This window comes from Syngnathus scovelli, chromosome 2, assembly GCF_024217435.2.
Source record: "Syngnathus scovelli strain Florida chromosome 2, RoL_Ssco_1.2, whole genome shotgun sequence".
In the NCBI taxonomy this organism is placed as follows: domain Eukaryota; kingdom Metazoa; phylum Chordata; class Actinopteri; order Syngnathiformes; family Syngnathidae; genus Syngnathus; species Syngnathus scovelli.
The window spans coordinates 23,299,936-23,324,021 of NC_090848.1; the positions used below are offsets into that span (position 1 = coordinate 23,299,936).

Consider the following 24,086-nt stretch of genomic DNA (forward strand, 5'->3'; position numbering starts at 1 on the left):
AAGTGACAAATTGGGCGACTGGACCTACTTCCTCACCGGACACAGTGGCTCAAACTTTAATTTCACTTGACAGAGGGGAGAGGGGGATTTATTTGCCATCGTCACAGGATCGCACGTCTCTCTCCTGAGAGATTTTAGCCCTCCGAGAACCGATTCGCTTGGCTAACTACCCCCCCTCCTACCCTCACTTTTTTTTTTTAATTAAAAAAAAAAGCTCAACACTGCCCTCTTCTGTGATGTCCAATATCACATCCTGTAACAATCTAAATGAATACATTTCACATATCAAACACAACATTATACTGTACAAATGATAACGTGCTACATGAGCAGTGTGTTATTTACATTAGAAAGAACACGCCAAACAGTATGATTACAACGGAGGTCTTTAAAAAGACAGTGAAAACTACAATATAATTTGGGATCTTTAGATCATTTTGGCAGTTGCATATCACCAAACATGTTATCAAGACATTTAGAAAACACGCACATAGTACTTTTGTCGGTGATTATCTGGCAGGTCATAGTCGATTTCTTTACGTCCAATTACCATTCATCTTAGTGTCGCTATTGTCCAATCACCGATCAGAATGGGACATTGCTCTGTCCTACTAAAATGTTGCCTCTCTGTGGCCATTTTGTAGTCTTCGCTCGAATAAAAACATTCAGTTTACTTGGTTTGCTGATGTGTTAATTTGGTGATCGGCGCGTTCATGGAAAGTTGGTAAGTCTATGCACAATTTGCTTCTGTCTGTTGCCATGTGTGTGACGACCGACAGACTGAGGACAACTTGCTAGCGTTCCAGATAGTAGTTAGCATGTAGGCTAAAAGATACCCGTATGTCATTGTTGAATATTTATGAAAGGTTTTGTTCTTGTATTATCAGTACGCCTTTAGCTTTCCTCACAGTCAAGGGTTCCACCCCCGTCTATTTTTCTTGTACATGCACAAGCTAATACGTAATCTTACGTGAGTGCACGCCATACGTAGGTGCGTGTAAAATTTCTAAGCCTTAGAAATTACGCGAGAGATACAAGTATCATTTTTTTAACAGAAAATATTAAGAAAATTACGTCTCTTTACAAGTAGTGTCTATGCGGCAATCTCTAGCCAATGTTTTAAAGCATAAAAGCAAAAAAACCAAACAAAATTGTTACGATTTTGTGACCGATTTTATTGATTCAGAGTTTCAAACTTTACGTGTCTTACTCTTTATCCCATCTTGTTAAAGTTGTGATTCAAAGTAGGACATGTGTTCTACATTAGTAGTGGTAGTTAATGGTATAACACCTTGCTTGCTTCCCATTCAAAAGCAGTCAAATGTTGTGCCTTCAGGTTATTCATGCTGGTGAACAAAGAGAAAGGTTTGCGTCAGTGGATACGGTATGGATACTGAGCGGAGGTGAGTTGTCTTCTCGGCCGGGGGTCCCCAACCATCCGGCCGCGGACCGGTAGCGGTCCGTGGGTCACTTGGTACCGGGCCACCAAGCCGCACAGGAAAAAAAAAAATAATAACCGACGATCAATTAATTTAGGTCAAGACGCTCGTCCCGGTCACGTGACATATTTCCCCAGTCGAGCCCGCAAAGCTAGCAAAAATAAATAACAATTTATTATAAAAAAAAAAAAAAAATTGGCGATTCTCTCCCAATTACATCTGTCGGTTCAGGTCAAGACGCTCGTCTCGGTCACGTGACATGTCACCTCAGTCAAGCCCACAAAGCAAGTAAAAATGAGCAAGAAACCGAGATGTTTGGAAAGCTTCTTCGGAAAGGGAAAAAAGACCAATGAGGAGACGGAAGAAGAGGCTGAGACTTCTAAGAAAAGGAAAGCTGCATTTAAAAGAACATTTCTGGAGTCCTACTTAAAATATGGATTTATCGCCACAAGTGACTGATGTGCCAAGCCCACTCTGCATAAAATGTGGCGACAGGCTAGTTAACGAGGCAATGAAGCCTTCAAAACTGCTTCGGCACATGGAGACCAAGCATTCTGCATTAAAAGACAAACCTTAACCATTTCGAGTGTCATTGTCTCCCATTACGCCTAGATGGGACCTGCTCGTTTCTGAGAAACAAGCTCAGTGCTCCCACTAATTCAACGTAACCACTAATTCAATGTAATGGTGAGTTTTATTTTTATGTCGTTTATACTTGTTTTTATGGCAGTCGTATCATTTTATCTCATCGTCTTTATACATTTATTATAAATGTATTATATATTTAATAAATGTATTATTTATAAAAAGGCCAGTCCGCGAAAATATTTTTGACATGTAACCGGTCCGTGCCAAAAAAAAGGTTGGGGACCACTGGCCTAGAACAATTATGCAGAGTGGGCTTCAGTCACTTGTGGCGATAAATCCATATTTTAAGTAGGACTCCAGAAATGTTCTTTTAAATGCAGCTTTCCTTTTCTTAGAAGTTGTAGCCTCTTCTTCCAGTACCAAATGACCCACGGACCGATACCGGTCCGCGGCCCGGTGGTTGGGGACCCCTGCTCTAGGCTACGGCTTTGCGAGTGAATGAATGGCGCTGTCAAGTCCTTCATCTGTGTTCAGGGGTGGGCGAGGTGATCGCATGGGGCGATACGGTAGCAGCCATGACGACTACAACTTTCAGGACGTGGACTACCGCGGTTTTGATGACAAGCCGCAAGAAGCAGAATATGATGTCCGTAATGAGGACGGCCAAAATATCCACAACGAAACATCTTTGTGTGCTGCTGAACTCTTACCCGGTCACCTCCAGGATGTCCAAGGATTTCATCAAAAGGGGGATCGTGGTCAGGAGATCAAAGGGGTCCTCTGGCCTCTTTGTCCGCAGTCCTCAATTGATGGATTTGATGACAAGAAATCCAAGAGAGATTTTGAACGGCTACGGACTGGGTCGGAGGCAAGGGGATTGATGAAACATGGTAAAAATTTTGCTGAGAACTCAACCCTATATTTAGGCAGTGGAGAAGGAAACTGGGGTCGCAGAGGCGGTGCCTGTCCTGATCAGATGGAGCACCGAGAGGAGGGCAGATTCTCTCAAGGAGCGGGAATGAGACGGGTAAGCCTGAACACATCTGAAACTTTCAACAGTCCACTCTCGGTTGCTCATTTGTCCTGAATAATTCAGATGTTTGCCGCCGAGCCAGAGGAGCTCGGCCGAAGTAGTTGTGAGACAGAGCTGTCTCATGAGGACATGGAGCAAAGGGAGCAGGATTACCGTGCTGATCTGGACTACAATCAGAGGCCTAGCAACATTGTCATGCTTCGCATGCTGCCACCCAACGCCACTGCCAATGAAGTACGTGAATGTTGCTTGCTGGGCTTGCTTTGGATTTCCCTTCTTGATGTTGTCATAAATGTGTCGACAGATCTGGGCAACACTTCAAGAGCAGGGGATCCAGCCAAAAGAGGTTCGACTCATGAGGAACAAATCTTCAGGTGAGAAAACTTCTCCTTTTCATTTTTTTTTTTTTTTAAGTAACACTGGTCAACAAATCTTAGTACGCCTGATGCAATTAAACATTTCCAGATGAATTTAATGCTCTGATTCCAAATCTGCCCTCATTTTTTTTCTCTAGCACATAGGATTTTTATAATAATAGTTGCAATAATATATGTGCTATTTACTCATCTTTATTAATGAAGGGTGTTCAGTAACAGGTGCATTTTTAAAAATTACAACCCATAATAAAATCTGTATTGCATATTGTATTGTCAAACTTAAAACCAAAAATGATATCTCAAAAACTGTTTGTGCTAGAAAAGTCGGGGTACAAAAAGATCAGCATCGAAAATACGTTAAGTGACATACAAAGCCAACTCTGATTGAAATATGATGTTGACCAGTGTAATTCTCCCACTCGGTACCGCAATATCTTTTTGCCAGCCATTTCATCTTATCCAGAATACTTTCTAAACGTAGTTTTTTTAATCATAACATTAAGTACCAAACAAAGAAATCCTCCTCATATTCCTTGTTTTCAATGCCTTAAAAATACATACACATCATGAAGCTGATATTTTTTTAAGCATAGCATTCACCAGACACCTAAATAAGGAACCTTTCCAATCTAATCCAATCCTATGGGGTCATTAAAGAACAATGCATTTACAAAGCTGTCACTTCATTGTACCTACTTTGGTCAGCCCCCAAATACGTATATGCATGTTCATTCCTCTGCCATCTCTGTGTGAATGATTATACGAATAATGCTCACAAAACTCCTGGATCACTTGACAAAAGTGAGCTATTAAGCAGTTTCCCCGCGTTTGCTGTCAGAGTTGCGTTTTTGAGTACTGCAGTCTAAACAATGCCAAACAGGGCAAGTAACTCTGTAGCCGCCCGTAAGTCATTGATTACAAAGCCCTTTTATTCCGTGTCTTTCTCTGTTTCTGCCCTTGTTGCACAAGGCAAATTTACTTGTCATCACGCAGCAGGCCAAGTCTTGTGAAGCCCCTGGCAAACTTCAGCAATAGTTTCTCTTGTAAACGTTGAACAGTGATGCCATATTGAAGTCATGAGGGGCGTTACGGGAGAGTGCTTACTGAGAGTTGAGTTCATTCACTATGAGCGCGGAATCAAACTGTTTCAATGTTCCACTGTGACTTATTTTGTAATTTCTTTGGTTGGATGTCACGAGACAGTTGGTAAATCCATTGGCAGCATGAAGCCCCTTAGTAAAAATCAATCTAGTCACTTTTAAAGCTGTCTTCAAAGTGAGGGGAATAAATAGCATCTTAAATTTTGAAAATTTTGTGATAGGTTTTGGTACTGAACTCTTTGATACCATTTTTTAATTTTTTTTAAACCAATACCAGTACGGGAAGTCAATCCTAGAGCAGTCACCAGAACCGATACCATGTGTCAATACTGCCAAGTATTTTTGACGCTCAAAATTCAACTCAAAAAAATTATTATATTTTTAAATGTACATTTGGATGTATTATTTTTAACTTGCATGGAATTAATGGCAATATTCTAGTCTTCTAAGTTCTGGTATCGACTGCAGTGACGAGTACGAATGCCTTCCCCCCCCCCCCCCCCCCCCACCCCCCACCCACCCACATTATTGCATTCTGAAACTCAATGGTGCATGTGTGTCACTTGCATTGGCACGTGGGTCGGACATAACCTGAGGATTGGGTAGGGACCTCCCTCTCCCTCGTTTTTGTGAACCCCACCGAGCTACTGGACCTCGCATCCTTCTCAGTGTCTCGACAACTGACCGTCAAGCCTCTTCATTCCAAGGGAGAGCGGTTGTTCATTTTGTTAGTGCTGCTACAGGGTCTCTCTCTCTCCTCTGTACACAAGGCACTAATCCCTCACTGCGTTATGTTGTTGTTGTTATTCGGTAACCATGGCGCTGGGCGGTGTCCAGGTCAGAGCCGAGGATTCGCCTTCGTCGAGTTTAATCTCATACAGGAGGCCACCCGCTGGATGGAGACCAACCAGGTCACTCTCCCATACACACATGACACGCGCACACACATGCAATGGGCAAGACAAATGTACTGTCACAACACGCCTGCTTCACCTTAGATTAAAAGCATGTCATTTGCTCACGAAGAATCATTTTGTGAAACAGGTAGGTAATTCATAAGTTGGAGTCATACATGGGGGGGGACCATGTCTGAGACTGTTCAGACAAGATAAACTTGCAAAACTCATTTGCCAAAAAAAGAATAAAAATTCCACTTTCTCTCCTCAATTTGAAATTCAGTCAATGAGAACGGTTTGTGCCTTTGTGTTTACAATAACAGCAGTCAGTAAAATGCTAAAATGGAAAATGGAAAGCTCAAAATCATCTCATTAACTTTTATTTCCATACATGGAAATGTGTTGAACAACCAAACAGCCAAATTTGAACACTTTTTACACGATTTAGTGTTTAAATGTGACTGGTGCATGGAAAAGATTTTGAGCTGTACTGGCTTTTTACAAACTGCCGTTATTCTAAACTGAACAACTCAGTCTTAAATAAAAAAAAAAATACTTAATTTGGATCTGCGTCGTTACTGAACAGGGAGTGGTGAATAGAATGAATAGAACACAGAATGACAGCATCAAACAATTTTTCCTAAAGCTGAAGGTCGCCATTCTCTATTCTGTCTTTCAGTCAGGTTTCTTTGTCTCACTCTCACTTTCTCCTTCTCTGGTCCCTCTCATTGGTTTCTCTGAGATGAGGCCTCACTCTGATGCGTGTGGCCTCATTCTTGCTCATAGTCATCCACTGTCCACCCTCCCCCCTCCCTCTCTCTACTTCTTTCAGGGCATGCTGCTGATTCTTGGACATCGAGTGTCGATGCACTACAGCAACCCAAAACCACGAGCCAACGAGGACTGGCTTTGCAACAAGGTTGTGTTTGGATGCATGATGTATAACAGATTTTTTCCCCTCTTTCATTTAACAATAAGGCTTGTCAAAATCTCAACAGTGTGGAGTGCAAAACTTTAAAAGGAGGGAAAGGTGCTTTAAATGCACTGCGCCCAAATCAGGTAACAATAAACCCACCTGTGTTGTCTCCCGTACGGAATTTTGTCGCTCAAAGTTAAAGACATGTTCTTTCCCCTTTTCAGAAGCTGAACTGAAGATGCCCCAGATGCACAAAGATTCAAGTCTTGGTCTTCAAAAGGAGGGAGCCCAAGGCTTGCTGCCCCTGCCAGCACCCTTTCATTCGGTTTCTGCTGCCCATTCAGCTCAAGTTGCACAGCAGGCAGACCTTGCCAACGACAGTAAGTTAAATGGCGCGGAGAAAATTTGTAAGTTGGCACAAATCAATTTGCGTGTCGAACACAAAGAAAGATGATGTGATTCTAGTAGTCACCTCAGTGTTCCTTCCTAATTAACACTGTCCTTCCCCTCTCATCACAAGCGCTGATTCTCAGAAACCTTGGACCGCATACAACAGTGGAAGCCATTTTATCTTCTTTGGCCTCATTTGCTACACTTTCATCTTCCAACGTTCGCCTCATCAAGGACAAGCACACAAATCTCAACAGAGGCTTTGCTTTTCTGCAACTCTCCACGATTGTGGTAAGTGTTAGAGATTTGCTCACTCCAACTTATTTTGCAAGAACCACACGGGAGACAAGTAAGTCCTTTTGGACACCTGCAGGTGGAGAGTCCATTCGTCGCTGTGCGTGCAGCGATGATCGAAATGGAGGTCTGACTCAGGCCTCGTGCAGGAGCATTTTTATTGAGAGAAACAGAGTGGGGGTTGAGAGTGGGGGTCAGAGTAGACAAATGGCCGATTCCCCTGGCTGATCAAAGCACAGCAGGGGGTCCTTCACGATGTTGTGTGAACAAAACAACTTTGATTGCTTCCTCTGCAGCTAGTCAATCAGTTCAAAAGATCTTAGCACTTTGTTCTACTACTTTTGTTAAGACAGGACAGGCGAGTTTAATTATTACAGGTTACATTCCAACATAATCATAGGATCAAGATAACCTGGAAAATCCTAACATCTCCCTCCTGTTTTATCATATGATTATGACACCCCAAACAACAAAGACAAGTAAGAAAGAAAAACATATATATATGTATAATGAAGAAAGAAGAATAGGAAAAATAAAAACAACAAACAATGATAGCAACACTTTCCAGTGAAGATGAGGCATTACCTCGAACTTATTGTGTAAGCGAAAAACCTGCTGGCCAGATGTTATTAGCAGGAAAATTCTTACACGGCCCCGTTGCCACAGGCGACCAGAATGCTATCAATAAAAAATAAAAAGAAAAACACAGAAACAGTACATCATTGTTTCCATCACTTGTGAAGCATTTTCGATGGTCAAATCAACAAGTTTCCGTAATACATGCTCAACAGAACAGCATCTACGCAATCCACGTCTCATTATCATTATCACAACTGTCACATCTAAGAAGTTGTATATGTGCCCGTGTTTTCGTCAGCTGATGATGTTCTAGTCTGTAGGTGAGGTCTGTCACACACACCGGCGCACACACACTCGTGTCCAGTTGGCAGGCAGCATCGGACAACTCCTGTGACCACAAAACCATGATCCGTACTGAACAGGCACGTGCACTCATAAGATGCAGGTGAGGCAGTGCCTCTGAACTTCTGGATGAAGTAGGTCCCGTCCGATGGTGCAGCCATGTTGGTAGTAGAGCCCTTACACCTTGAAAACGGCTCTCTCATCCTGGCACACAGCGGTGATGTCCAAAGCTCCCATCCAGTTTCCTCCTGGAGAGCAGTCGTCGTTAATGCATTTGTGGGTCCTGCAACCTTGGATGCAACATGTGTAGTCAGCAAGACTTGGAATGGTCCCTCCCGTCGTGGCTGGCCCAGTTCCTTCCTTTGATGACCTCGATGTAGACCCAGTCTCCTGGATTGATGGGGTTGTCGACCTGTGAGGAGGAAAGATCAAGCGGCAGTAAATTTGTCTTTGACACAGTTTGAGCGTCCTGATCATATAATCTGCCAAGGACTGCTCTTCATCTGTTGTTTGCAACTCTCGTAGTCAATTGTAGTGCCCATTTAATTGGCAAATAGGAATGTTTGCGGGAAGAGTTTGAACACTTCCTAATGATTCCCTTTAACCAAAAACTATTTATGACAGGGGCGTTCCCATTTATTGCCTCCTGGTTTAAAAGAGATTGTCTTACCCATGCCTTCTTTCTCCTCACACGCTCGCACCCACACAGGGTGTGAACACACACACACACACACACGCAGACAAACGGATTCTAATCCATCTCTCATGTAGCTTCTCTTGATAGAATCTCCTATTGGTAACTGTATAGCAGACGTTTTAGCATATAATCCCATACTCTGCTCTCTCGCTTCTACTTTTTCATGTCGGTGCAGTCGTAGGTGGCCCCTATTGCAGTCATTGTTTTGTTAACTGTCGCCTTGTGACTCCTATGCATGATTGTGTGAATGTCAAAAATTGAACGTACCTAACTTTCTGACCATCCAACCTCCACTGTGGTGCAAAAAAACTTACTATTGTATTGAGTAGGTACATTGAGCAACCTAGCTTCCTCCTGACTGCCAAATGTCCTGTTCTAAAATTTATATAACTCGACCTCTACGTCTTAAGCTTGATGAGCCAAAATATAAGATCTTGCTCTTGTTTCCTACCGTTTTAGCCTATTTGTTTTATCCAAATCCATTCAATCACTGATTATAATCTGTAGCCCTACGTATTTTTCAAATTTTTATTTATTTATTTATCAAATCTCCTCAGTTCTGTCAAACTCAGTGCACAATGAACCTCCCTTCCACTTTGAACCAAGCTTCACCAAATTTGGGAACGCCGTAGCAAGGAGTGCGATTTGGTTGTCAGACACTCCAAGTCCATTTCTTTTTGCCGCACTTCACCCTATCAAGTTGGTGTTCTTTTGTTGTTGCTTCAGAGCGACCCCATCCATCACTCTTGAATGAGTCCATTGTTCAAATGAGTCAATTTTCATCATTGTGAGTTCCTCCGCTTTTCACTGTCTTTTCTCGTCCCCGAGGATGTTGTATTTCCTCCGGAGTGTACTTGTCCTCCTCCAAGCACAACAGCAGTCTTGTCCTTCGCCAAAGGTCAAAGGTGCTTCAGAGCCAGGCACCATTTTGTAGTTGTTCACGGCTGCAGGCGAAGACTCGGATTGGGTTTCAGGGGCCCTGACACTGAGAATGACAGGCTGGGACATCAAACTTGTAAGACTATCTCCAAATGTAGCTGCTTCCATCAATTTGCTGGTAATGTTTGTTTACCAAACTTCAAATTCTTCTAATAACAGCGGTCTCGTTTTTATATCGTAAATCCTGCAACTCATCCTATTTTTGAGCTACATTTTATCTATAGTTCCAATTTAATCGGACAGTATGTTGTCTTCAGTATCATTATTGAAAATCAACTCATCGAGGTCTGCTTTCCACATCAAGCCCTGATCTGTATGTCTTGACCTCTCAAATGTTATTGTCATGCTTGCTCAAAAATGTGACTTAGAGTATGGTTCTGTGAATTCTCAATCTCCCCAATGAAATTGGATCCCACCTCGTAGTTCTTATCGTTCTCATGTTCCTGTTAGCCTGCAATTGTCCAAATCAAAAATGTTTTCTTTTAACTGTCTTTCTTTTGAACCTCTAAATCTCTCGTGTTGCTAACCTATCTACACCAGAACAAAAAATTTACCACAATATAACACCAAATGTATTCGAAAATTCATTGTCATAAAGTGTTATATTATTACTATCTTCCACTATCTGTCCTACTCACTCCCCCCCCCTTTTGAGGCTTGGCAACGCCCATGCCTCACACCTTGACAAACTTTTTGGGAGAATGCGTTCTTTACTACATACGATTCCATCATCATTTAATTTGACTTTCTTTCCAAAACGCTTCTCAATTTCTCAGTTCACACATCTTCTACATGTGTTACTGGTTCTCCAGTTTTTTTCTAGTTAATTATCAATCCAAAAGCTACGTGTTTCTTTCTAACATTCAACCTGCTCAAAATCACTCTTTCATCAAAGTCGCTCTACTAATTTTCTATAGTAGTCGCCAACAACTTCAACCATTCAACCTGTAATTTCTTTTCATTCAGGCTATCATTCATCAATGTTCATTTGCATCTCACACGCAGTCTCCAAAAAGGAGTCTTTCTATCACATTGGTCCCAATTCATCCAAACTCACCACACAACATTCATATATCATTTCCAACTCAGGTTTCCTGGTAGAACAATCCACCAATTCAACAAAACTTAACTAAAACAAACAATTGGCAAATTAATCTGAAGTTTTTCTTTGTTTTTAAATTTGAAGAACTCAATCTCTCAGATTTAGCTTGCATTTAGAATTTTATATAATCTTATAACACAACCAATCAATTATTCCTATTAAATGTAGCATTGCAAAATCTTAAATTCACAATTTAGCTTCTTCCAATTCCTGAAAGCATGTTCTGTCATTTTTTTTTCTTCGAATTTCTCATGTGAGCTCGACTCTTAACATGCACTAGTGTGGATTAGTTTCTGCTTGCAAACAGATTTCTCTCTTTTTCCTCTCATTTTTATCTTTCAAAATCATTTCTGTTCTGCGGTGCAAATTGGATAGACCACAGTCTAGCAATTTTTTTTTTTTATACTAAAACTTTAGCCAATGTTCATCATTTTAACATATACGCACACACATGCACAGCTCTCGCATGCAAAAGGTAGTTCCCAGCACCAATGATTCGTCACAGGCTGGCCATTTCCTGTGGTCGATCATGAGCTGGTCCCTCCCATGCACACGAGGACAGCACATTCTAATTTTATTTATTTATCTTCTAGAAGCAAGTTGCATTCCTTTACCACTTGATTTGCATATTTTAACTTCAGTGTAACAATTTGAGCTCTAGTCATTTGTAATTTGGCCATACAAACAGCATTGTCATACTTCTTGGATGGACAGGACTTCTAATAATCTAAAAAAAAATTCTAATAATCTGACAATGACATGTTTTGCTGTCATATGGGCATCTATTCTTTCTTTCTCTGTATGAGCATAAGCGGTCAAAGAGGAGGAAGCTTGTCATGCTAAAAATTTGGCTTTTCCTCTGCTCCTTCCTCCACCCTTTGATTGATATTGTTTTGCAAAACGACACTCTCGTGCAAAGTGTCCTCGTCTCCCACAGTTCCAACAGTTGTCAGAATCTCGTGGGGGTTTTGAATTATATGGCGTCCTGCGACCTTGTTGGCCTCTACCTCTCCCTCTGCCTAGCTGGGACCCTTGGAAGAAGACTGTTGTATCTTCATCTAGTTCATCATCATCATTATCTAGATGAAATACATCAGAACTTTTGCCTTTTTTGATCACTTTTTCAGCATGTCTGGCCCATTGCATAGTTGTTGTCACACTTGCAACATCCACTTCCACCAAATGTTTCCTCACCCAGTTGCCTATTTCAGGGCGGAAATTAGTGAGGAGTGCATTTTTAAGCTGTTGTTGATAAGCACTCTCAGCTGTATCATTGAATGGGATGCCACTATGCACCCTGAATTCTTTTTCAAATCTCAATTGAATGGCGGCCTCATCACTTTTCAACTTTCTATCTTTTGTCTTTTGGATTTGTTCTCTTCTTTCTTGTGAAGCTTTCAACCACACTCTAGCACTTCTACCACTTCTTCCACATTTCAAATTCCCTTGTACTCCATACATTTTCTTCCACTTCAGCATGTATTGCATACAATTAAGAAATCTACTTGCCATGAACTTCTCGTTTTAAAGAAGAGCAGAGCAAGAGATTTACCGTTCTTATTTCCCATCTTAATTTTAGTAGCTTAAGGTTTTACAATTTTTTTCAATTTTTTTTTCTTTGAGGATCCTCAATGCAGGTTTACATTGACCTTTCAACAAATTACTAGCCTGTTTTATTGCCATGGATCAACGCTAGAACTGCTTCTTAGTCAATTTATCCTACCAGTCACACACTCAATCACACAAACTCCAGCGCTTTTTTAGGCCTATCCAGGGATGGGTGTAAAACCCTCCCAAACAGCTTTGGAAAAACGGACAAAAGAAAAAATCTACACCCTTCTTCAATTAAGAAAAAGAAGCTCTGTTTTTCTTAGCCCGTTTCTTCCACTGGGACTTGAACCCAAGCTATTCTTTGGCTTGGAAAAACATACAAAGAAAAATCTACGCCCTTCTTTGATTAACAAAAAAGAAGCTCCGTGTTTCTTAGCACGTTCCTTCCACTGGGACTTTAACCCAAGCCAGATCCCTCAGCTCGGAAAAACAGACAAAGAAGAGTCTACACACTTCTTCGATGAACGAAAAAGAAGCTCTGCCTTTCTTAGCCTGTTTCTTCCACTGGGACTTGAACCCAAGCTATCTCCCGTGCACCTCTATGTGTTGCGCGTTTAACAACACAACACAATTTCAGGCCTTTAACTTACTTGTCCCCTGGTTCGTTGCACTGCCGGGTCCCGTCAATCCACCTCTGTCAGACGAAGGCAGACCTAAGATGCTGGCCCAGCGAAGAATTTCCTTCCCAGGTCTTTCTTTACCAGGTCCGGCTAATGGACGCTGGCCCGTCGACGGTGTACAGCGCGTCGTCCTCCGTCAGCCAGATGATGGGTATGAGGGTCCCGGGTTTCGGCACCAAAATGTTAGAGATTTGCTCACTCCAACTTATTTTGCAAGAACCACACGGGAGACAAGTAAGTCCTTTTGGACACCTGCAGGTGGAGAGTCCATTCGTCGCTGTGCGTGCAGCGATGATCGAAATGGAGGTCTGACTCAGGCCTCGTGCAGGAGCATTTTTATTGAGAGAAACAGAGTGGGGGTTGAGAGCGGGGGTCAGAGTAGACAAATGGCCGAAGCCCCTGGCTGATCAAAGCACAGCAGGGGGTCCTTCACGATGTTGTGTGAACAAAACAACTTTGATTGCTTCCTCTGCAGCTAGTCAATCAGTTCAAAAGATCTTAGCACTTTGTTCTACTACTTTTGTTAAGACAGGACAGGCGAGTTTAATTATTACAGGTTACATTCCAACATAATCATAGGATCAAGATAACCTGGAAAACCCTAACAGTAAGCAGCATCGTATAGTTTTCATGGAAGCGGACGTTTGTGATTGTGTGGAGCTGTCGTCACTTGTGTCCTTTGGACTTTGTCATCAGGAGGCATCTCAACTGCTCCAGATCTTGCAGGCTCTCAAGCAGCCTCTTTCTATCGACGGGAAGGTGATTGTGGTGGAGTTTGCCAAAGGTTTCAAGCGGTAAGAGCGTGTTCGCACGTGAGCAATGTAACCAATGGAATTCAAATTGCAAAACAAAAATGGAAGCAGACGTGAGGTTTGGTCTTGACTATAGATGGATAGATATCGGCACAGAAGTGTGAAGCTGTGTGTTTTTTCCCTTTTCAGTGACACATTTCCAACAGAAGTGAGTCGAATGAGCGCTGCAACGGTGGCCAGCACCGCCATTGCTGCAGCACAGTGGGCTGTCACACAGGTAACTGGACTAGTTGGCGGGGCAACACATCACGAGTCTTTTTTTTTTTTTTTTCTCTTATGGGGGGGAAGATTATTCATGTTGCCTGTATTTATTTACAAATACCTATGTACTACATCTAGACGGTGTCAATATATCATCTTGTACTCGTGTTTTTGTCCTCAGGCTGCACAAAATGGTTCAGGAGCGACAATACCATACAATCAAGAAGGGAATGATTACGCTCTGCCCGACAGCAAACGTTTTCAAGTCCAGGCAGACCCAATGGTTGCTTCTTTGCCTAGTGCAGGTGCGACACTGAGGGGGGCTTATCCAGCAGCAGTTACCCCAGGTTGCTATCTCATGCTAGGATATTTCTTCACATGTGTTATATGACTCTATGGTATGGATTTGCGCAATTGTGTAATGTACTTGCTTGACATCTCACAGCTGCAGTCAATCCAGGTGAAGCGTTGCCGCCCGGGATAGCTGTCGTGCCACAGCCGCAAACTCAGCCTTCCGCCACCCAGGTACTGGTTACCGATCTGCCAATGCCATCACATTGCATTGCTTGAGCTGCATTACACTATTATGCGTGTTGTCTCTAAAGGTTGAGATAGTCGGAAAACCGCAACCAGCTTCTTCCAGCCAGCCGGCAACACCGGGCACTGCACATGAGCTCCAGCAATATCGTATGTGCTACCCAATCAACTTGGTTTGTCTGCAAATATATGTTTACCACTCAGTTTTTTGGGGTTTTTGTTTTGTTTTTTCACTCAAGCTGTGCCAGATGTAACCACATATCAATATGATGAAAGCTCAGGCTACTATTACGACCCACTGACGGGACTCTATTATGACCCAAACTCCCAGGTAAAGCCGACGTGACATATGATAATATAACAGAGCTGGATATTTAGTAAATTACTTATGACCCATTGATTACCATCCATGACTCTTTTTGCAGTATTATTACAACCATCACACACAGCAGTTCATGTACTGGGAGGGCGAGAAGTGCATGTACATTCCTGCAGCTTCTGGACAGTCAAAGGAAGAAGCAACTCCCGCTGATGATCGTGCAGCCCCTGCAGACTCGGTGCCTGCTAATCCTGGCAGCAAGGAAAAAAAAGATAAGCCCAAGAGTAAAACTGCTCAGCAGGTACATTCGCACACAAAAATAAATTCATGGAATGACTGACTGTTTTGTGCATAATTAATGTGACAACACACATGATTCATCACTTGCGTTAAGAGGACGACGAGCTTGAGTGCATACAGCTAAATGTATTCCCCTGTTGGGCCTGCCTTAATAGATAGCCAAAGATATGGAGCGCTGGGCCAAGTCTCTCAACCGACACAAGGAGAACGTGCGCGCTGCCTCCCCTGCGGTCGGTTCCACAGATCGCAGAGAATCAGCGAGCGCTGATGCAGGCTATGCGGTCCTAGAGAAAAAGGTGTTGCATGCTTACAAATAACTCAGACTGAGCCAAGCTTAAAAAAATAATGATTGTTTTTCTGTATAACTCATGAAGAAAATAATTTGGGATCTCTTTTGTTTTTTTGCCTCTATCCCATTAAGTGTTTTCCTTGGTCCCACAGGGGGCGCTTTCAGAACGGCATCAAATGTTTCTGGACCAGCTCAGACAAACTGAAGTACGTTGTGTGTTCCATTCGTCTGTTGCTAAGTCAACTTTTGTCGCAGATTTTTTTTCTTCTCAGTGCGTGACCCAGTCTCCCACCCCCAATCTAGTTACCCCCTCTACAGCACCCGGATCTTGTTCCAGCCTACAGTGGGGAAAGTGACAGCGGTGAAGAAGATGGCGACAAAGATGAGAAGGACGGGAGGATGACCGACTGGGTGAAACTGGCCTGTCTGCTGTGTAGGAGACAATTTCCCAGCAAAGAGGCCCTCATTCGCCACCAGCAGCTCTCGGAACTTCATAAGGTTTGTAGACTGTCACTAAAACTTTGATAGTCCAATTGCAGCACATGCCGTATGTGTGACTCGACTCACGAGTTTTCAAGAGATATCAGCCGATCGTTTTATTTTGCTTTGACTTGCCAAAAAATAAAGTCCTTTAATGTTTTGCGTTGCCAGGGTGGTCATGACACAAATATAACTCATTACTCCAGGCACCACTGCATATAATTAGGTCTCCTAAAAACGGTAAAGATGTTTATACTGTATCATTGCATTTTTTTGAAACTTGCATTTTTTTTTATCCTGTTTCCCTTCAGCAAAATCTCGAGCAAAGAAGAATGCAGGAAGCTGCAGGAAAAGAGGTTAGCATAATAGTACCACCACCAGTATCTCTCACAAAGTAACATAGTATTGAAACTGTAGTAAATATTACATATTATTATTATTATCATTATTACAGAGACAAACTGATGGCCTCCAAACTCCCGCTTCCAAGAAGAGGAAGTTAAGTGCCATGTAAGCAGGCCGTTTCCACATTTTTCTTTCAATCATTGTTTGGATGTTTGTCATGTTATACCACAGGAAAATTCTTATGCAAGAAATTCCACCAAAGGCCATAACATGCGTTGTTTTTTTTTTCTTTTTTTTTTCTGTCAGAATCACAATTATTGAGTAATGCTGTTTACTATTTTTCTGGTTTCACCTTCATAGTCATTGAATTACTACAGGCGAATACATTTTGTGTGACTATTTTATCATACGGTCACCTTTTTGTCTATCTTTTGACTCTGCCCCTTTCTTCAGTGATGGGATCACAGGCTCTAGCCTCGGTGCCAGAATGCTCCAAGGAGGTGTAAAAAAAGGTCTTTTGTTGCGCAATATGCAAGTGGAGTGAGTGAGCTGCAACACTGCAACGGCGACTTGGCCCTGGTGGGACAAGGGTGGACACTTTGCACTTCATTAGTACTAGCATCTGTTCATACGATGTTTTCACCATTTACTAACTTCCCAAAGCAGTTAATGACAGGATACACATTGCACATAGCGTATTTTTTCTTTCTTTCTCTTCCTGATGATGCCAAGTCCTGTTTGCTTGACAAACAAGCTTGCTCTCATTTGCATTCGATGACATTTTCTAATAACATTCTATGCGCTATGGGTTTTCTTTTTTTTTTTTTTGCTTAATTTAAAGGGGACAGCATTTTTTTTTTAACAATTATGCAGCTACACTAGTCTAAATGGTACTCTGATTAATGTGATGTTTATGTAATATGAATTAAGATGCAACATTTTATAAACCTCATGTGGCAATTTTGACACTTGCTATCGACTGAAAATGACTTCAGCGTGCCGAAGACCTCAGGTAACGACTGTTAGGACTCGCCTGTTTACTAGGTTTGGTTGTGTGACGTTTACAAGCTTCGCCCTCAGGCTCTGTGATGTCAGTTGATAGCGTTGAAAAAATGCCCCCCCCTCCCCCCAAGGCTCATCAATTTCTGCTTAATTATATTACACAAACAAAATATTAATCAGAATGCTTGTGGGGATGCATAAACAATGTGTTGGAAAGAAAATGTTTGACTTGACTTACCCTTTAATGGTTTACGCTTTATCATTCAGTGAATGACTGCTAATATTACGCTGTCCAATACTAATTGCGTGTACATTATTTTTACCACTGAGAGGAAGAAGTGTTATTGTACACGTCTGAATCTAAACTGTTATTCATAGTTGTTTCTCAAGAAGTTTGTCTTTTTAGTGTTTCGTTCTATGTGACTGTTAGGACGAAATATTGTACAGGACTGTATATTTACTTTGTTTTGTGTGTGCGTGTTGTTTATGAGGAATCTGAACCTAAAAAAATATTTGTAAATCTGTCCCTACAAGTTTCTTGCATTATTAATGGAACACCCAACAAATTTTTGTGTTGTTTATGCCTTATCTTCAAGGCTAAATCCAGAAATTGAAACTAAGTGCCAGTTTTTTATTTTTTATTTTATTAAAGTATGAGCTAAAGTATTTACACAAAATGTGACTGTAGTCACACCACCAAAAATGTTGATTCTTTGGAGTAATGCAGTATTGAAACAGTATGTATACACTGCTGCTAGCCATTCAACGTCACACACCTAAGATGAAGCCGTTCCTTATTGTATACTGTAAAGTTGACAGAAAACATACCTACCCTTACGTTACCCACACTTTGCATATACTGTCGGCGTCGGTTTCCGTGGCAACGGACAACACTGGGAGTCCCAGCTCTGAAACGGGACCTTAACGGACAATTATTTAATTTATAAGAGTTAACATTTTCTTTAGAGCTGTTACAATATTACCCATGATTGACCCTAATGGACGAGGAGTCGGTGTCGTCGGATGTGGACAACACGGAAGAAAATCAAGACGAGGACGAAGAAGCAGTAGAGGTAAAAGCGGTTATAATCCCACCGACTGCTTGAGATTTTAAATCAACCAACTACAATCAAAATCTAATCGCATGGTGGCCATTACTGTCATAGGTTTTAGTTGACTATTTATATTGGAGAATAAATGTAGCTTGCGAAGCGATCAGCATATGTTGCTGTGTATGTGCATGTCCGTTGGAGTTCGTATTCGCGACAGTTTCGTTTTCTTTTTTTTCACCAGGTACGCCACCTGGCTTCATAAAAAGAATCCCAATAGCTACAATTTTTTATTAATGTAAGGTGACCAGACGTCCTCTTTTCCCCGGGCATGTCCTACTTTTGAGCCCTAAAAAAAAAAATCGTCCGGGATTTTGTTGGACTGCCTCAAACATAATACATGTACATTGTCAATAGAATTGCCACTCAGTTCCAAGTTTTTCTGTGACGGGCAAATAAATGCAATTGCTATACAGACACTATGTTATTGGTGTCATAACACATGACCCCCCACCCCTCCTCCTCCTCCCCCAAACAAAAAAAGACCCCACCCCCTAAAAATGACCTCGCCCCCTCCCAACAAAGGTGTCCTCTTTTTCAGAAACCCAAATCTGGTCACCCTAATTAATGTTAGTTTGTGAGCACAACCTTCCAAACCAGATGTATGACTAAAATGGTCTTTTAAAGGGCTAGGGACATCCCTTTTTTTTTTTTTAAATTGGAACGGAATTTGATAGAATGTATAAAGTGAACACATTTGCCGCATTGGAAATTAAAAATGGACACCGATTACTAAGAATAAAGCTGAAATGAAATGCCAGTTTATCGATCGGGTCCCGCACGAAGCCAAACAGGCGGCGCCATTACTGTGACGTCACAAGATGTACATCTGGATGTCAACAAACCCAAACAACATGGCAGATGATAGCGACAGCTCCGTTTCTAGCGGCAATATTAGCATCATTTTATCCGATTCAGAAACCTCTTTTGACGCAGAATATGATGAATCTAGCAGTTCACTTGGGCTGAGCTGAGCACATTTTCTGAATTGTGCCCCTCCCGTCACTCTGGTTAGGTTGGCATAGTAAAAAGTGCTCTTGGGGGCTTTAGAGTGCCGAGTTGATCTCGGCACATGAAGACATGACCACCTGCAACGTTTGGTTTAGGTTTTATAAGCATTTTTAATTTTATTGCTTAAATCGCATTTTCTCGACGAGCTGAGCACGTTTTCTGAATTGTGCCTCTCCCGTCACTGTGGTTAGGTTGGCATAGTAAAAAGAATAGAGTGCCGAGTTGACCACTGCGCATGGAGAAATGAACATCTGCAGCGTTTGGTTTAGGTTTTAGGCGCATTTTTAATTTTATTTCTTAAATCGCATTTTTTCGACGAGCTGAGCACGTTTTCTGAATTTTGCCCCTCCCGTCACGCTTCGACATACTTTTCAAAGTCAAAGTCTCCTTTATTGTCAATTCCTCCGCATGTCAAGACACACAAAGAGATCGAAATTACGTTTCTCACTATCCCAGGGTGACAAGACAGCGTTCACAACGCACATACAAGTAAACAACACAGGAAAATTAAAACAAGAAGATGAACAATAAGAGTGATAGCACGCTAGCCGCTCCCGATGCACAGCAGAGTCCGGAAAGATGACAGTCAACCAGGCCACTGTGAACACGAGCACACAGCAGGCACGCACTGTCCGGTTCGTGGATCCTATCAGGCGAACTCAACCCATCTTGTCGTCCCGCGAACGAACGTACGCCAGGATAATGGAAGGCACGGCTAGGCGAGCTGGGTTGGCCGCAAACCTGGCCCGACGTATCCGCGCTGGCCCCTCTTCTCTTTTTGTTTACATTCACTGAAGCTAAACGCGTACAACTTGAGACGTCATGAGACGTCACTTCCGGCTGGCGGCTCGGTACAGTCAAACTCGTCTGTGCGGCAAATTTAAATTATATTTTTCAGAGCAACAGCTTCCTTTTCGTTGTTTTGAGCATCAATTTATATTTATAAGCCCATAAGCTAACTAAAACCGATTTATACATATACCGGTGTCTCTAGCCCTTTAAATATGGCCAAAATACGCCCTCAATAATCACGATAATACATTTTCAGTGCATAAAAACGTACAGACCCCCCCAATATTTTATTTTAGTATTTGTATGTATATTGAATGTTTAATCAGTTTCTTTCCTCCTCAAAAATTAATCAAGGGCCCTCTCAGAATGTCTTTGTTGACTACATGCATATAAACCCATGACTGACCCACAAATTGGCAAAAAAATTGTTCAGCATGTATGCTCTTTATCCCTGAAATCTGTATAGCATAAGTTTCCTTTGTTTTATCACCAGATTCGCCCTTTGGATCACGATATTATAGTCCCAGGTCTGTCTTTGCTGTGCCGAACAGGGAATGGATTGAGACACGCATTTATTAAAGTCATCTTGAAGGACAAGTAAGAAGGCAAAATTCCCAACAATAGTACATTTCTTCAGTCCCCAACTTCCATTTCTGTGCTTTAAACCTCCACTTCTTTGCTTGTACTCCATATAGAAGACTAAGCGACATTGCTGCAATCAGCGATTATGTTCACCTTCGCTTCATGGATGTGTCCAACAACCGTATTTCTGACCTTTCACCTCTATCATCCCTCACTCAGCTTCTTTGGCTCAAGGCAAGATCTTTTTCTTCTCAAGAAGAAAAGATGAGATTCTAACATCCACTCTAATGCTTCTACTCAAACTGAAGCTCAAACTGGACTATTTCTTAGATTGACAGGAATTACGTAACATGCTTCCAAGAACAAACCTTTTCTCAACTGGCCTACCTACAGTGGCTGAGTATGGCAGCAAACCGGCTTACTGAGGTGCAAGGTCTTGTTGGACTAGCTTTGGAAAATCTCAATCTTTCAGGTTGGCCTGGTGGTTTCATCTGATTAAGTGGCAAAACACGAGCAGAGTATTTTCTGCAAGTCAAGTGTGTCCTTTCCCTTTCTTGCAGGGAATTGTATCGAGCGATTAAATGGCCTTGAGAGTTGCCTTTTTTCGAAACTGGCTACTTTGGAGCTGAGAGGAAACCGCTTGACTACAACTAGTGGGATCAACCTTCCAAATTTGCAGCGATTATATCTGGTAAAAAAAAAAAAAAAAAGTCTGTTTGTAATGCTTGTCTAGAAAACACAGTCCTTGCTTTTGTAATCGAGTTTTCTCTGCATTCCAGGCCCAAAATCTTATTACAAATCTTGAGGGTATAGAGACGTTAGAGAACCTCACCACGCTCCATCTCCGCAACAACAAACTTGCTAATCTAGATGGACTCAGCGCCAACATGAAATGTCTCCAATATCTCAACGTCAGGTATGCAGTTAGGCTACAAAAACGAAGAAGTGAAAGAAAGCATTGTGCCGGGTTATCACTCTCTCCCGCAGAAGCAACGACTTTCTTGATGAGACTTGTCTACTGGCTCTTGGCCAGGTGTCTGCAACCCTGCGAGTGGTGGTCCTCTCAGAGAATCCGCTGGACGGGACCACAGATTACCGGCCATATGTCCTAACTCTCATTCCAAAACTAGAGCGCCTTGATAAAGAGCCTGTCTCCCTGGAGGAGAGGGCTGAGGTGTGGAAGACAATTAAGGTATTTAAAATAAATCTCTTTCTTCCTCTATTGCATCTTCAGGGAAGGTTTGTTCATGGTATGTGTTGTGTCATTTCAGGAACTCAAAGAGGAAACAGCCTAAGTCAAAACATTTTAATACTTGCTCCACTTCCTGGAAAATACTAGTTGGGGATGGATGTATATGTAGAAATGCTTTGAATCCTGCAGTGAGTGTCAGGTTTAATCTTCACTGTTACTTATTTATACGTCTCTGTGTAATGATGACTCAGCAATTTTTTTGACCATTTCCCTGTTGGCAGCTATCCAGCTGCACTTTTAAAGGGACAATGCAGTAGTATCATGGCGAGTGGTCATACACACAGATGGACATTAAAGTGTTCCTGATTACTGGAAAATAGGAATGTTGTTACTACATTTGCATACCTCATCATTGAGTTGTTGCTCATTTTCCAATTCCATCTTAAAGGAAGTGGGTGGAGTTGTACCTGTAATTTGACAATATGCAACTTAACCGGTTCTCTGAGAGAGGAAGAATGTGCAGTTTGTGTTGGAAGGGGTCACAAACACAATGCCTGTGGGAATAATGTAGCTTGCTGGCCCGTCATCAAATTAGAGCATCAGTGAAGGGACATTGTGATTTCCTCGGCTATACATGTTAAAGTGATCATTTGAAAGAGATGTTCAGGAACATAGTGTTGCACATTGATTTCTTTTGTTTCATTATTGATCTTTATTATAAGAAATATTTAACATAAGAGTCTTACATGCAAATATCAACAATTAATAATAACTAAAGGTTATTTCTGCTCATGTATTATCAATTTCAGAATCTAATAGTACTTCTCATCAATCAGTAGCCAAGAAACGTTTTTTTTTTTTGTTAGTGATCTCTGGTCCGTGAAAAGGCCACTTATGGAGAAATGACCCCAAAATTAAGTAACAAAAACAAACAAACAAACAAACAAACAAACAATAAAACATTTTCTTCCCACCCAAATATCTACTAAATATATATATTTATATATAAATAATATAAATATGCACTACGTACATCGTGTGAGTACTTGTATTACCTGAAGCACTTTTCTATTTCCGGTGTCTTTATGGTTTACAGAGGTTACTTCCGCTTTTAGAGTGATGACGTTTCGTGGGCGGGGCTTGAGTGCAGTTAAATCCCCTCACTTCCGACACCTCTGTCCTCCTCCTGAACGGACGCTCCCGGCGTGGGTCAGCACCGAACCAACGACACCGAGTAGTCGAAGCGTCAAATTACTGAATACCAGTGACACATTTCATTAAGCAACTCCGACGCTCACAAGGAAGACAAACCCAACCATGCCCGACAAAGCAACTATGCAGGAGCTGAAGGACGTCGCCAACAAGCTGCGCATTCACTCCATCAAAGCGACATGTGCCTCCAACTCCGGGTAAACTTAACAGGCTTTTCGTGCTATTTTGACGCTACGTACGAGTTGACCGCGGGCCATTTTGTCATGCTTAAGATCACGTGGCTCCGTGTGGGCCTTGCAGCACGTGTTGCATTTCAGTTGAATGTGTGAAAAAAATAAAAAACGGTCATTAGCTATGCGTTCAATCCTTCTGAGTGGTCGTGTTATCGGTTAGTTACGTTACGCCACAACGACCCAGACGGTGATGACGCACTATAATGGATTGCAGTAGGTTTTTTTTTAATTTATGGCAAAGTGTCTTTAAATGTATTTCTATCACCTGATACACCACGTGGTGTCTCGAAGCCACAGCTCATTTATAGTCTGGTCTGTATTTTTTTTCTGGCCAAAATTGGAATATATACATCTGAACTGGAAGGCAGTGCTTTGACTTTTTTTGCTGAATACAGAAGTTAAATGCGCATAATGTTACTTGGCAAAAATACTTGTGCCTGATTATCTCATGCTGTAAAAGCAATTAATGTCGTAGACAGAGCAGTTTGTAGTTTGCACTCAGACAGCTCTGAATGGTTGTAACGGCAGAAATGTTTGAATTCTGTAAGTTGTACCCAGTGCGATTGACTAGTAGTGCGTCATTACTTTGTGTATGCAACAAGCCGTGCTGCTCTATGCAAACAGTGACACTTCCTTCTTGGAAGTCACCTCAAACAGGTTTTGTAGGCAATGCGGTATTTCCTTGTCAAGCACAATACTTCATGTGCTTGATTTCTAGCGCTTTTTTGCTTAGTGTGGACCACAATT

At 41.9% G+C, this 24,086-nt stretch overlaps 3 protein-coding genes and 1 long non-coding RNA gene across 11 annotated transcripts in view; 3 read left to right on the forward strand and 1 right to left on the reverse strand.

Annotated features, from left to right (window-relative positions):
- rbm10 (RNA binding motif protein 10) lies at positions 1-17,741 on the forward strand. Of its 6 annotated transcripts, none has more exons than XM_049754616.2 (24): positions 1-724; positions 1,337-1,403; positions 2,544-2,673; positions 2,752-3,054; positions 3,124-3,294; positions 3,365-3,434; positions 5,375-5,448; positions 6,266-6,352; positions 6,432-6,492; positions 6,574-6,729; positions 6,870-7,030; positions 13,620-13,717; positions 13,865-13,952; positions 14,118-14,283; positions 14,382-14,461; positions 14,542-14,623; positions 14,713-14,804; positions 14,899-15,093; positions 15,248-15,388; positions 15,534-15,587; positions 15,685-15,879; positions 16,173-16,217; positions 16,316-16,371; positions 16,660-17,741. In XM_049754616.2, exons 2-24 carry the CDS (start codon positions 1,387-1,389, stop codon positions 16,748-16,750), a joined length of 2,613 nt encoding a protein of 870 aa, XP_049610573.1. In that variant the 5' UTR covers positions 1-724; positions 1,337-1,386; the 3' UTR covers positions 16,751-17,741. The 6 variants fall into 6 exon arrangements, 5 of the variants coding, with proteins under 5 accessions (XP_049610573.1, XP_049610574.1, XP_049610570.1 ...); XM_049754617.2 differs by having other exon boundaries at positions 2,562-2,673; XM_049754613.2 differs by having other exon boundaries at positions 2,544-3,054.
- LOC137841043 (uncharacterized) lies at positions 17,016-18,339 on the reverse strand. Its single transcript, XR_011088370.1, has 2 exons — positions 18,192-18,339; positions 17,016-18,128 (listed from the first exon to the last, which is right to left on the reverse strand). It is a non-coding gene; the product is annotated as an uncharacterized lncRNA (long non-coding RNA).
- The window catches only part of lrrc23 (leucine rich repeat containing 23), a 7,047-nt gene continuing 1,086 nt past the window's right edge, over positions 18,126-24,086 (forward strand). Inside the window, exons 1-9 of one of the 3 annotated variants that reach the window (XR_011088361.1) lie at positions 18,126-18,281; positions 20,614-20,717; positions 20,816-20,936; positions 21,033-21,174; positions 21,263-21,393; positions 21,482-21,618; positions 21,690-21,894; positions 21,974-22,082; positions 22,991-23,303. Coding sequence is in view for 1 of the 3 variants with exons in the window: in XM_049754845.2 (XP_049610802.1) it covers positions 18,207-18,281; positions 20,614-20,717; positions 20,816-20,936; positions 21,033-21,174; positions 21,263-21,393; positions 21,482-21,618; positions 21,690-21,894; positions 21,974-21,997 (939 nt within the window). In the remaining 2 variants the exon portion in view is untranslated. Of the gene's footprint in view, positions 18,282-20,613; positions 20,718-20,815; positions 20,937-21,032; positions 21,175-21,262; positions 21,394-21,481; positions 21,619-21,689; positions 21,895-21,973; positions 22,272-22,990; positions 23,304-24,086 lie in introns of those variants that run through there. The other 2 variants (XR_007488542.2, XM_049754845.2) reach the window with 2 other exon arrangements.
- The window catches only part of tktb (transketolase b), a 5,646-nt gene continuing 4,711 nt past the window's right edge, over positions 23,152-24,086 (forward strand). The window contains exon 1 of the mRNA XM_049754669.2: positions 23,152-23,303. Within this exon, the coding sequence (XP_049610626.1) occupies positions 23,212-23,303 (92 nt within the window). The 5' untranslated portion in view covers positions 23,152-23,211. The remainder of the gene's footprint in view (positions 23,304-24,086) is intronic.

Coding starts and splice junctions, on each gene's coding strand:
- rbm10 (XM_049754613.2), top strand. Junction 13,953..14,117: donor CACAGTGGGCTGTCACACAG/GTAACTGGACTA, acceptor TTTTGTCCTCAG/GCTGCACAAAATGGTTCAGG. Junction 16,218..16,315: donor AGGAAGCTGCAGGAAAAGAG/GTTAGCATAATA, acceptor TCATTATTACAG/AGACAAACTGATGGCCTCCA.